The 13,560-nt window shown below is 47.1% G+C and overlaps 1 protein-coding gene across 1 annotated transcript in view; it reads right to left on the bottom strand.

Moving 5' to 3' along the window:
- CLPB (ClpB family mitochondrial disaggregase) overlaps positions 1-13,560 on the bottom strand; it is a 69,691-nt gene that overhangs the window by 52,524 nt on the left and 3,607 nt on the right. Inside the window, exon 3 of the mRNA XM_079299207.1 lies at positions 2,205-2,291. Coding sequence (XP_079155333.1) covers positions 2,205-2,291 — 87 coding nt within the window. The remainder of the gene's footprint in view (positions 1-2,204; positions 2,292-13,560) is intronic.

Raw genomic sequence — 13,560 nt, 5'->3', positions numbered from 1 at the left:
AACCTGTGCAGGTATCAGCAGCCATAAAACAGGAAGTGGTGAGAGAGAGCTGTCAAGTTAAACATTCCAATGACCTTGGTCTTTTTGCAGGCAAACAGTACCTGTAGGTCCTGTCAGCTGGCTGCACCTTGGCCCTCTCTGAGCCAGGGACAGCCCAGCTCACCTCTCCAGAGGCTGCTGGCCTGAGGTTAAGGACCAAAGTCATAACAATTTCAAAGCCATCTCACTGGGTGGATTACACTGGCAATTGGACAAGGGGGGATGGCTTCACAATGTCAGAGGGCAGTTATACTGAATACTGGGAAGCAATTGTACATTGAGAGGATGGTGAGGACCAGGCACAGGTTGCCCAGAGAAACTGTGGCAGCCCCGTCCCTGAAAGCATTCAAGGCCAAGTTGGACAGGGCTTGGAACAAGCTAGTTTAATGGAACGTGTTCCTGCTCAGGGCAAAGGGATGGAAGTGGGTGATTTTCAAGGCCCCTTCCAACCTGCAATTCTCATTCTGAGATCAGTTGCTGTGGCTAGAGAAAGCAGATTTAGAGCATAATTTGTTACAGAGGGACCACACTCTACAAACAAAACCATCCTGCATCCTTGTGCCACTGACTCCTCCCTCCCCCATAACACCCTGGCCAAAACATCTAGCTTCAGCTACACAGTTCACCCTGTGAACTAGGTCCATTAGCAAACCATTTGTAAGGAATTTCAAACTCTGTGGGTCATGTTCCAGCTCAATGCATTTTCCACTCTGCACTACGGACATTACAATTCTATAAACAGGACCAAGGTCCAAAATATTGTCTGGCACAATGCCACAGCTGTTACATACAGAATAAGTCTGGCTTGCATTTATGTTTCCTTCCAGAAATGACAGAACCAGAATCACAAAGGTGGGAAAAGACCTTCAAGTGCAACAGTATCTACTCCTCTGCTATATGGAAACAAGTTCTACTGAGCTTCAGGTATTCAAGGTCACCTTAATTTTCATTTGAAGTCAGTATTGATCTAAAATGTGGGAAAAATAAACAGAATTTGCCCAACACATCCAAACCCTTTCTTTTGGCCAGGTACACAACAAAGACAGATGTGGTGATGGCTCTGCCCTCTCAGCAGGGACCAGCCTGGGGTCCACAATTTTTTTACTGTCAAGATGTTTTCATTAGCATTTCCACTTGATTTTAGGCTTGATTTTAGGTAATTATTGTCCCATGAACAGCCTTTCTCCCTGTCTCCCCTTAGCTTTTGCAACTCGGGAAGTCCTGTTCTGCTTCACCAGTCACTCGGAATGGTCAACAGTCGTCACACTCTGCTGCTGACCATTGTCCACTGGGAAAGGTGGGAGGCTCCCAAGCCCATCCCTTCGTGGACAGGCAAATAACAGGGCCCGTTGCTGCATGGACATCAAAGTTAAACAAACATTAGCAAGCCCCCACCTCTGGGGCTGTTTTAAGGAGCTCCCTGAGGAGGTCACGACTTTCAGCTTGTCATAGCACACATCAAAGTTTGCACCACACACGAACTCAGCACATGGATTGGAATAGTGTCACCCGAGAGCGGATATTCAGCCTTTGTGCACTGCTTTAATCCTGTGTTTTCCCAAGTAATTAAGCTTTTTTGCTTATGAACTTGTGACTAAGTAAAGCATCCCTGAGAGGTTGTAACATCAAAGCTCATTCTCCCGTCTGTCCCACATTTTCCAAAATTGGATTTCTTTTTCTCTTTTTTTTTCCCTAAATAAAAAAAACCTAATTGAATTTAGTTGTAGACTGAATATATTTAGGAGTGTCTTTAAAAGGTTACAAGAAGCCAGAGTGATCATCATGGGAACTGTGGAGCAAGGGCACAGTATTCAGCCCCAGCTACAGTCTCAGTGAGAAGGGATGGGACAGCTCTTACAAGAGCAATTTTGCCTGGTGGGGTACCCACCACAATGACATCACAAACCATACAGGTATGGGCTCATCCATGGCCAAAACCTGAGAGCTGCTGTGGAATGGCACCATCAGCTCAGCTGTCACATCTGTGGGACTGGGGAGCAGCCTGCCCTGATCTGTCACACCACATACTGGGCATAAGGAGAGTGACAATCTCCTTTGTGTTGAGCTCCACAATACATCCCAAACTCTATGGAAAATCTCAACACAGCTCAGCAGGACTTTAGGAAAAGGTTGAAGTGAGTCACCACGATGTGAGATGCACATACCTGGAGTTCCTACTGATGGCTGCCACCATAAGAGCCGTCCAGCCAAGCTTGTGCCTTGTGTTCACATCTGCACCTTCTTCCAACAACCTGGAAAGAGGAGAGATATGGTCAGGAAACAGATATGAAGAGAGCACCCCAAGCATTCTGGAGCTAATGAGGGAAAGCAGAATGTTTTACTGTGCCAGTACCTGCTCTAGCACACCCAGGAGACCTGGCATAAAGTTGATTCAATACAGCTCTCAAAGTGACCAAACTTAAACAAACATCCAGGTGATGGCAATCCCTCTCCTTTCAAAGGGTGCAATGCTAAGATCTTGCTTTCTGTGTTGTTTATTTACTTATTTATTCTGTCCTGTCTAATTCCTGAAGAACCAATCAGCAGCAAAACTGATCAACGCAAATTCCAACGACATTTGGACCCTTTGCCTGCAAAGGATTCAGAAGCAGCTCAGTGTACCTCCAAAGCCCATGCCACCTGCAGATACTTTGCAGTTTTCTTGTACAGCATAAGAAAAAAAAGACACCCCCCAAAAGTACTAGGAACCTAACTATCCTCATGTGTTCAAAATTTTCTCAGCTTTTGCAAAATAATGGCAAGGGACAGGTTCTTGCAACAGATACTTTAGCTCAACCTAAAACATGTGCTAAACCCAGACAGTATGAAATCATAGTTCTCTCACACACCACAAGGAAGAAGAAAAGCTCAGAATTGAAACACGAATTTTACAGACCTCAAGTTAAACGAGACAAACTCTAACCCTGCATGTTCAAGTCACAGAATCATAGAATGATTCACCAAAGGGCTTGTGCTAAAAGGGACCTTGAAGATCATTTTGTTTTGTCCCCTCTGCCATAGGCATGGACATCTTCCACTAGACTAGGTTGATCCAAGCCCCTTCCAAGCTGGCCTTGGACACTTCCAGGAATGGGGCTGCCACAGCTCCTCTGGGTAACCTGTGCAAGGGCCTCACCACCCTCTCAAGGAAGAACTTCTTTGCCATATCTCATCTGGATCTCCCCTCTGCCAGTTTGAAGCCACTTCCCCTTGTCCTGCCACTGTCTGCCTGCGTAAAAGGATCCTCTACACAACCAAATCCATGATTACAAACCCATTTTTCTCACAGGAGCAAGGTGCTGCCAGTCTCAAGACAGGGTAGCCATGAGTGAGGCTTTAGAAAGCAGAGTGGACCATGCAGGAGTCAGCAGTTCTCTGCCCCTTGGTTTATCCTTCTCCCTTTTCACAAATTAAGGGTTTTTTCAGCTGCTTTTCTGTGTGAGTCTGTCCCTGCACAGTGCTTTCTCTACAAAAGTATAACAGGGAAGACCTGTCACTAAACTACCTGCTGGGAGAGACATAAGTGAACCAGCCATGTTCCAACACACTTGAAGTCTTGAAATTCCACCCAGAATCCCAGGCAAAGAAATCAAGGTCAGGTGTGACTGCTTGCATGCACTGAACAAGTCAGATCACCTCTTTAAGGACTTGGAGAGGTACACATCTGAACTCAGACAGCCTTTCCAAATTCCTTGCTCTTGGTCTGCTCTGGTGGCAACACTGTCAGCTGGTTAAGAGTACTGGGATGGAATGAGTGAAAAGGAGGTAAATGAACCATATTCCTCTTCCTACAGTAGGCAAAAAACAACAAGGAAAGCAGGAATGCTGTCCCAGGGAACACTCACAACTACACCCAGGGTGTCTTGCCAACCTTCCTCCACCTCACTGGAAGCCTTCACAGTGGTTTCACTAGAAATTTATTCCAAGGAATAGACACTCATATGCTGAGATACCCTGAGGAAAAGAAGGCTCTAGGAAGAACTTAAGAGCCCCTGCCAGTGCCTAAAGGGGCTCCAAAAGAGCTGGAGTGGACTTTAGACAAGGGCCTGGAGTGACAGGACAAGGGGGAGTGGCTTCCCACTGACAGAGGTCAGGGTTAGATGGGATATCAGGAAGAAATTCTTGGATGTGAGGGTGGTGAGGTCCTGGCATAGGCTGCCCAAAGAAGCTGTGGCTGTCTTACTCCTTGGACTGTCCAATACCAGGTTGGACAGGCTTTCTGGCACCCTGGTCTAGTGGAAAGTATCCCTGCCCATGGCAGAAGGGTTGGAACTAGATAATCTTGAAGCTCCCTCCCAAACAAACCCTTCAGTGTTATGATATATGGTATGTAATCCTAAAGTTATTTCCAACTAGCAATACACTGCCTGAACTTTGGCTGATATCTTAAACACAGCTGAATGCAGTTCACCCCACTGACTGCAGAAACCAGCCAGATAAACATAATCTGAATAAAAAGCTGTATTCTAGTGCTGTGGTTCTGATTGCTCTGAACTGTTCACCATGCACTTGGACAGAGACCTAATAGCTGAAAGACTGGAATCATAACTGGCAGCCTTCATTTTTTGCTCCAAACTGTGATTCAGGAGGCTGTGACCACTGTAAGTGATCACAGAACCAACACAAGGTTTATGCTCTCTTTACCAGGGTTACAATTTAAAGTTTAATGGCAATGAACTATCTGGCAGGCCAACAACAGGACCTTGGTCCAAAGAAGTTTGATACTTGAGGATCAAATTATCATACAGAAACCATACCAGATCCTAATTTTATTTCCTTTTTACTATGCAGTTAATACCTGAAGAAGCACCCAGCAGTGTGATGGAAAGCAGGGTTGATTCACCTACAGTCTTGTGGGGGTTTGGATCTCCACAGCCCTGCACAAGGCTAACACTGGTCAAGCTGCAGCTCCTACACTATCCAGTGGCCCAGTAAACACATCTGGGGAGTTACACAAAAGCAGCCTTGGCCCCCTGCAGGGTATGGCACAGAATTATGGAATCATTGGGTTTGAAAAAGCCCCTTTGAGATCATTGAGACCAACCCTAACACTGGCAAGCTCACCACTAACCCATGAACCCAAGTGCTACATCCACATATCTATTAAATCCCTACAGGGATGGGGATTCCACCACTGCCCAGGGCAGCCTGTGCCAGGGCTGGACAACCCTTTCTATGAAGAATTTGTGAAAATACCCTTATGGTTTCTCCTTCTGCCAGCACCACATCCCTGTAAGTGAATGCTAAGAGCGTGCTGCCAGTTCTGCTGCCTTAAGAGCACTCTCAGACAATAGAATGCTGAAAGGAGAAATATCCCTGTGCAGCCACAAAGCTTTCTGTCCTGGTGAGGCTGGATGTGCCCGGACACACAAGGGATAGCAGATTGCTATCTGCAGAGATCAGCTCTCTTTGCAGCTCCACTTACAGAGGTGTTTGCACTCACAACAGAGATAAGGTAGCCTGACTCACACCCATGGCCACTGCTGGTCACACCATCACCTGCTCCAGCTGGAAGAACACTGCCTGCGGGAGAAATCCACACCACAGCTCCATCTGTGACACCATGTGTGCCGTGTCCTCTGCGCAGGCACAGGGAGCTGCTCCCTCAGCTGCAAAACTGCTCGCTGCCACTGCAGGAACAAACTCCACAGCCAGCTCCCCAGACCCTACAGACCCATTCCCACCTGCACCAGAGCTCAGGATGCTGGTCAGGGTGCTGCAACAGCAGAGATCTTACTGGCTCCCCCGACTCACCCCAACGGCTTCCAAAAATCCCTTCCCATTGTGATGCCCTTCCACTTGTCTCTCAGAGTGGTATGGACTAACATGTCCAAGTTATTTCTGCATTTCATTTACTTGGCCATTTCAAAGTCTTTTGAAAGCAGTAGCATTCCTATCACTCCCTTCCTACAGTGCAGTGACAGCCTAATAGCCACAGAAAATCCAGGAAATAAAGGCATCTTGATGACAAGGGAGAGGGAGCCTGAAAGAAGATCCCAAAAGGCGCAAGGTAATCCCAACAGCAAAACTGCAAGTAAGAAGGCATCAGCTGTGCCAGGATGGAGGCACACAAACCCCTTCAGGCTGAGAATTTTGCCAGGCAATAAAAACATTAAAGCCCAACACCAACAACTGATTAACATCCTCAGCAGAGTTTCATTAATGTAGTTTTGCAGAGTATCAGGCCCATTTGCACTTGACCATGGCATTTATATGATTTTACATTAAAGAGGCAGGGAGACCATCCTGGCCACCTTCTGCCAGCCACTGGGTTGCTGTGCTGCAAAGGGTTAGTTTTAATTTCATCTGTCATGAGTTTTAACATTTCATGGGAGGGTTTGGACTGGAAGTGACCTTGAAGATGATCCAGTTCCAACCTCACTGTCATGACCAAGGACATCTCCCACAAGACCAGGTTGCTCCAAGCCCCATCCAACCTGTTCCTGAACACTTTCAGGGATGGGGCAGCCACATGGATGGATATTTCTTCTCAATATACAATCTAATCCTGCGTTATGCCAGTGTGAAATCAACCCTCTTTTCCTGTTACATTTGTTTTCTCATAACTGGGACCTTCAGTGTAACTCTTCATCATCTCCCTTTGAGACAAAGGACAGGACATCAGCCCTTATTTAAAATAAAAAAGATGATGTTTTAAACTAAAAGATGAGCGATTTATATTGGACATTGAGAAGAAGTTCTTCCCTGTGAAGTTGGTGAGGCCTTGGCACAGATTGTCCAGAGAAGCTGTGGCTGCCCCAACCCTGGAATGTCCAAGGCCAAGTTGGACAGGTCTTAGAACAACCTGGTCTAGTGGGAGGTCCGTGGCAAAGGGGTTGGGACTATGTGATCTTTAAGGTCCCTTCCAACCAAAGCCATTCTGTCATCCTGTGATTTTGGAAGTCTCAAGGCACTTTGGAGCCACTGAAAAATAACTATGAACTTGCTGAAATTCTTTTTTCTCTACAGACACACTGGAAGAACATATGAATAATGATTTATCTTCATTCTTAAAAAAAAAAAAAGAAGCAAAACATCCTATGCCAGCAGTCAAACCTGTTTAATCATCTTGCATCCAACAGGAAGGATGCTGGAGCCTCTCCTGTGGGATCAGGTTACAGGCTTGGAGCAAAGGTATTAGGATCAGTCAAGTAGTTTTCCGTTCAGGAATCTAGATCATCATAAGCATCTGGAATGCCACATCACTGAGCCCAGTGAGAGAATTACTTGTATCACATCATCTACCATAATATGCATTGACATTTCATTTAGGAGCTGGATTTTTTTTTTTTTTTTTTTTTTCTTTTGTTAAATCATTGCAAGATGCTCAGCAACTTAACAGATTTTCAGACAACTGAACTTTATGTTCAGGGTCTTCAGGCCCATCATTTATATCTTCTCCGCCTGATTTAATGATATGACAATCGATAAAGCCACGACCACTGCTCAGATCCCAGACAGCCAAATGTATTTACCAGCAGGAGTATTTTATTTTAATTAAATAAAATCCTCTGATCAATGTTTAGGATGTTTATCCACATTTTAACCAAGTAAGATCCAGGACACTCACCTACTAAGGAGTTTCTCACATGGATACAGCTTTATTAGCGCCATTTCCAGTGTTTCTCAAATGACAAACTGTTCCTTGACTGCAGTGGTGCCACCAAGATGTCCCTGCCCATGGCAGGAGTTGGACTGGATGACCTTTAAAGGTCTCTTCCAACACAAATTCTTCTGGGATTCTGCGATTCAAGACCCGGTCAGGAGAAGAAGCCTCAGTCAGAGCTAGTGCTATTTCTGATTGGGGAAATACTCATATTTAATGGATTTAAATTGAACTTTTTTTTTTTTTTTTTAATGGATTTAGGGCAGAAAGCTGACAGATAGCAGGGTTAGATTGAATTATTAGGGAGATGTTTTCCCTGTGAGGGTGGTGAAGCCCTGGCATAGGCTGGCCAGGGAAGCCATGTCTGCCTCATCCCTGTAAATGTTCAAGGACATGTTGGATGGGGTTTGAAGCAACCTGGCTTAGTGCAAGGTGTCACTGTCCATGGCAGAGGGTTGGAACTGGGTGAACTTTAAGGACCTTTCCAACCCAAACCACTCTGATTCTGTGATTCTATGAACATCACTGTCTGCTCTGGAATTTGCTGGAGGAATCTGGGCAGAGCAGCACCCACTGCTTTGTGCATATGCCCTATTTTACCTCGAGACAGCAGCTCCCAAGGCTTCAGCACTTTGATCCCCACAGAGGAGATAAAGAGCCCACGTCGGCAGCGATGAGCCTTCTCCCCCCACTGCCCCCGGACAGATGTGCCTTCTATTCACCCCGCCACTGGGGTTCTGGGTGACTGACTCGGTGACACTGCTGAGCCCAGAGGGCATGTTTGAGTTTGTGCTCAGTGCCGGGAGCATGCCCAGCCCTCCCTCCTGACAGGTGGAGGAAGAGGAAGCTGGAAACTTGAACTTTTGCAACAACAATAGCTTCTGTTTCTCTCAGCCTCTTAAACACTTCCCCCAGCCCTGTCCCAATATGTCACTGTTTAACTGCAGAGTGGGGGACACTCTCAGATGTGCTCTCCCTCTTGGGAACTGCCCTCTGCTTTGCAGAAGAAGGGGGGAAGAAAAACAACCCAACTGAACAATATCTCGGAACATGAAAGCACAAGCCCTGCTAGAGGCCAGGGAAAGGATCTGCTTGGACAGGACAACACAGCGAGCTGCTTGAAACCCTTTGATGCGGCTGCTGTCCTCTTGGAGAGAGCTCATGGCTGTTTGTCACTCCTCACCATCCTTGCAGGGCCAGTAGCACACCATGGTGCTCCATGAAAACATGGACCAGCACTGTGGGGAAGGGAAGGGAAGGGAAGGGAAGGGAAGGGAAGGGAAGGGAAGGGAAGGGAAGGGAAGGGAAGGGAAGGGAAGGGAAGGGAAGGGAAGGGAAGGGAAGGGAAGGGAAGGGAAGGGAAGGGAAGGGAAGGGAAGGGAAGGGAAGGGAAGGGAAGGGAAGGGAAGGGAAGGGAAGGGAAGGGAAGGGAAGGGAAGGGAAGGGAAGGGAAGGGAAGGAACAGAATTTCTCTGCGGCTCTCAAGGCAGGAAAGCTGCTCCCAGGACATGGGGTATCCTGGAGGAATCTTCGTAATCCTAGCCCTGACAGCACAAACAGGCCAAGCAGAGGGCCAGTGGCCAAGGAGAAACTCTTGCAAATAAATTTTCAAAATCAAAGAGAAGGTCTTATAAATCCAAGTTTCAGGAGGTAAAGCGAACTCCAAGAGGAGAGCAGGTCTGGGGGCACAAAGGGTGGGCAAAACCATCATGGGTGAGAGCACACAGAGTGGGGAAAGTTCAAAGAGGTACAAGCCAAGCATGAAAAGGCTAATATAGACATGTGAATAGCTGTAGCTGCCCTGTGCCTACAAGTGCTCAAACCAGGCTGGACAGGGCTTTAGGAGCAACCTGGATTAGTGGAAGATGTTCCTGCCCATGGCAGGGGGCTGGAGTTGGATGAGTTTCAAGGTCCCCTCCAATTCAAACCCTTCTGTGATTTGACAGTTGGCATCACTAGGTTTGAAGAGAATGTGAAACCTTACATGGAGTAGCCCCAGTTCAGTCACCCAAAGCAACAGCAGGGCTGTGTGCCAGAAAATTACCCCACCAGCCTGCTGGTCTGCTCTGGCAGAGGCCAGCAGTGTAGTGGGAAATGAGTCTTCGCTGTTTGCAGAGGAATTTGAGCATAATACCCTAATTTCTGACAACGTATTTCCACTGGAGGTGGCATGTGTTACCTGCTCGGCTCACTGTGCAGGTCTGAACTCTAGTGTCAGACTCTCTCACATCCACCAATATTTGCAGCTCACGTGCTGTGTAAGCAAGCACTTGGCATGTTTTTAACCTGCTGCCTGACATCTTCCAAGGTGTCCCTTAACTCCTGAGCTGTGAGAAAAGTGGAATAATTGCTTCCCTCATTGTACAGGTCACATCCATGCTGGTGGACTGCTTCTCCTCCAAACCTAGAGCTGCTCAGGAGGCTGTCCTGCACTCAGCCCTGCTGATAAACATCTCCACTAACTGGAATTAACCCTGTGATGGTTCCCAGATGTACTCCAGACATACAGAAACTCCCACACATCCAGGTGTGTTGATGTCTGCTTCCAAAGAGAGGGAACTTGGATTTGGGGGCTTTAAAGCTTTTTTGGAAAGAAGCATGAGATCTCCTGTCTTTCATGGTTGGCTTGGTGCCAACTGCAGAGACACTACTCTATCACTCGGTGTGCAAACTCAAACAATCCTGAGAGGCCAAAATACACCAAGAAGCAAATAAAAAAGGGCAGTTTTCCAGCTATCTAGTACAGGAAAGCACAGCACACACAAATCTCCCCAATTACTTCATTGCCAACATGAAGAAATCTGGGCTGTTGTATCTGCTCTGAATTCCTGGAGCCGCAGGCCAAATCAAACTCAATAACCAGTAACAAAACTTCCACTGAAACCCAGTCCTGGGTTATTTGGTATTTAGAAGAAAAGACTAAAGGAGGCATTTACATGATAAATGCCTCTTTATCCTAAAAACTCTAGGTCTCTGCAACTCAGATACACACAGACAAATGCAGGCTCAACATTGTATAAACATGGAGCAATGGAAATAAATGTAATTATAAACCATCTCCCAATCCTGTCTCCAGCCTGCCCACACTACACTGCTGAAGATGTGTCACAGCTGCTCAGGACTGAGATAAGGTATATGATGGCTAGTGGCCAGAGGCCATTATGCTTCAGGAGCCAACAACATGACTCTTCTGCTCACCCTACAAAGCATTCAGGCATCCCTCAAGCCTCAGTCATGACATTCACAATTATTCTGTGAGAGAAAATGCTTCAACAGGTACAACATGGGATACTGGCTCCCATAAAGGCCCACCTCCTCCACACAGTGCCTTTCAATATTCCAGGTAAGCAAAGCCTGACTCACTACAGAGGGATTTTTTACCCAGTTTCTGAATTCAAATGCAGTCTCTGAACCCTTGAGGCAGGAAGCAAATAAAGGTGCTGCTGTACCCCCAGTCCACTGCCCAAACTGGAGAGAACTGAAAGGGTTGCAGTTGGAAGAGACCTTCAAGATCATCTTGTTCCTACTCCCTCCCATGGGCAGGAACACCTTCCTCTAGATCAGTTGCTCCAAGCCCTGTCCAAACTGGCCTTGAACACTTCCAGAGACAGGGATGGGGGAAGTTGTGCTCAGTGAGCTGTGCTGATTACAAACAAGGGAGAAGAGACAAGCACAGTCTGGAGGAGGCAGAACTGTGATGAGTCAGAGCCAAGATGCGTGATGCTGCTTGAAAATTGAGAGATCACTGTTTGGGGCAATCAAGCCTAACTTAGCTGTTTCTGTATCACCTCCACCTAAAAAATCAGTGTGGGGAGAGAAAACAGCAACTGACATGGAGCTTCCTGCCCCACTGCCATGTCCATCTGGATCCCTGTGGGAGCAGGAGAGCACCTGGTCAGCTCCAGATCTCACTAGCACACAGATCTGGGTGGCTGCCTGCTGTTAGGAATGAAGCTGGTAACAGGCATCTGACACACGCTCTGTGTCTCCATGAGTCACAGCTGCACAGGGCTGAGGAAAGCACTGCTCCATCATGGTTATCTGGTGAGAAAGCTGCTGAAAGCCTGTGCTTTTAGGGTGGCTTACTAAAAAAACAACACTGGAACACAAAGAATCAATATAAGTACTGAATACCAAGTGGGATTGAGGTGGGTATTTTTTATGTCTTTGCTTCTTCCTTTCCCTCCAAATGCACAGAACAACTGAAGCTGAGGGAAATTAAACTATCTACAACAATTAGGTATTATCTTTTGTGCAGGTTAACAGCATGAAGGGCTTGGAAGGAAGAGCTGTTTGCCACATGCTCCAAAAGGGATGTTCTCAGAAGTTAGCATTCTCTTTCAGCTCAATGAAGAATTCAGCCTAGTTCCCAGCATTGAACAAGTGGTTAAAGATGAGAAAACTTGGCTGGAAGCTCAGAGGAGCCAGACAGTAGAGGCAAGCCTACAGTAGAGGGGCTGGATATGCATTCTTCCTGCAGCAATACAAACTTGTATTCCAGTGAGGTATGTCTGCCATGCCTGTTCCTTCTGAGAGTTAAAAATCACTGCTTGGAATAATCACAGAATGGTTTAGGTTGGGAGAAACCTTAAAGTTCAGCTAGTTTTAAATCCTTCTGCCATGGTAAGGGACACCTTCCACTTGACCAGGTTGCTCTAAGACCCATGAGGGCCCCAGAGTTGGAATCAGTACTTCTGGCAGGATCTCATGATCTTCTTGGTACCTCCCACCCTCTCTCACATGGCCATTTTCTACACTTCAGACTACAAGATTGCATTTCTTAGTAATTGTATTCCTCATGTGCAGAGGATCACGACCAGCTGTCAGCCGAAGAAGACACTTGGAAAAGGTCAGCACCCCACTTCAAACAAGCCTGAAGCTGTATGAGAAATACCAGCACAGCCTCCCCTTTCCTGACACCCCAAGGGACAGCACAGGCAGAGGACAGCAGTATGGCAGGAAGACAGGTCATGTTCCATGGATGGCTGCCCAGCTGGATTGTCACATTGCTGCCCCATCAAGACTCAGTTTGGACTTTACCCCTTGCAGGTGGAGAGAGCAATGAAGGCAAGATTGTTTGTGTCTCCTCTGTCAGCTCTGCAGTAGCTCTGGCAATCCTGGGCTGTGGAAGCTCGTTGTAAAGAGATTCATGGAATTAGAGTGGTTGGGAAGGGTGGGAAGTGACTTCTGGAGATGACCTTGTCCAACTTTCTCCTTAAGCAAGTTCACCCAGAGCAGATGCACAGGATTATGTCCAAGTGGACACCATCTTCTTCTCCAAGGAAGAAGATTCCACAGACTCTCTAGGCAGGCTGTTCCAGTGCTCTGTCAAACTCACAGTACAAAGTTCTTTCTCATACTGAGATGGAACTTCCTGTGCACCAGTTTCTCCTGATGCCTCTTGTCCCATTGCTGGGGACTATTGAGCAGAACCTGGTCAATCCTCTGACAACCTCCCTGCAAACCCTGACAGACAAGGATGAGTTCCCCTCTCAAGTCATTTCTTCTTGAGGCTAAACAGCCCCATTTCCCTCAGCCTTTCCTTGTAAGAGAGATGCTCCAGTCCATCATGTTTGAGGCTGAAACGACCTGCAGCAGGGTGAGATGCTGGTTTTCACTATTCACTATGTGCCAAGCAAAGTTAGGCACAAAGCTTCAAACAGTGGGAGGGCTGCCAGCCCCACAGGGAACAGGATGGGAAGGAAGGCCCTGGAGAGCCTTTGCAGAGGGATCTGGGCAGGCTGGCTCGATGGGTGGAAGCCACTGTATGAGGTTCAATCAGGTCAAGTGCTGGGTCACCACAAATCTGTGCAGACATACAGGCCAGACCAGAATGGCAGAAAAGTGCACAGCAGAAAAGGTCCTGGGGGTGCTGGCTGACAGTGGCTGAACATAAGCCAGGTGGACAAACATGC

This window comes from Erithacus rubecula (genome assembly GCF_903797595.1).
Source record: "Erithacus rubecula genome assembly, chromosome: 1".
Lineage (NCBI taxonomy): Eukaryota > Metazoa > Chordata > Aves > Passeriformes > Muscicapidae > Erithacus > Erithacus rubecula.
The sequence above is the reverse complement of the archived record's forward strand: the minus strand, read 5'-3'. Positions and strand labels throughout refer to the sequence as shown.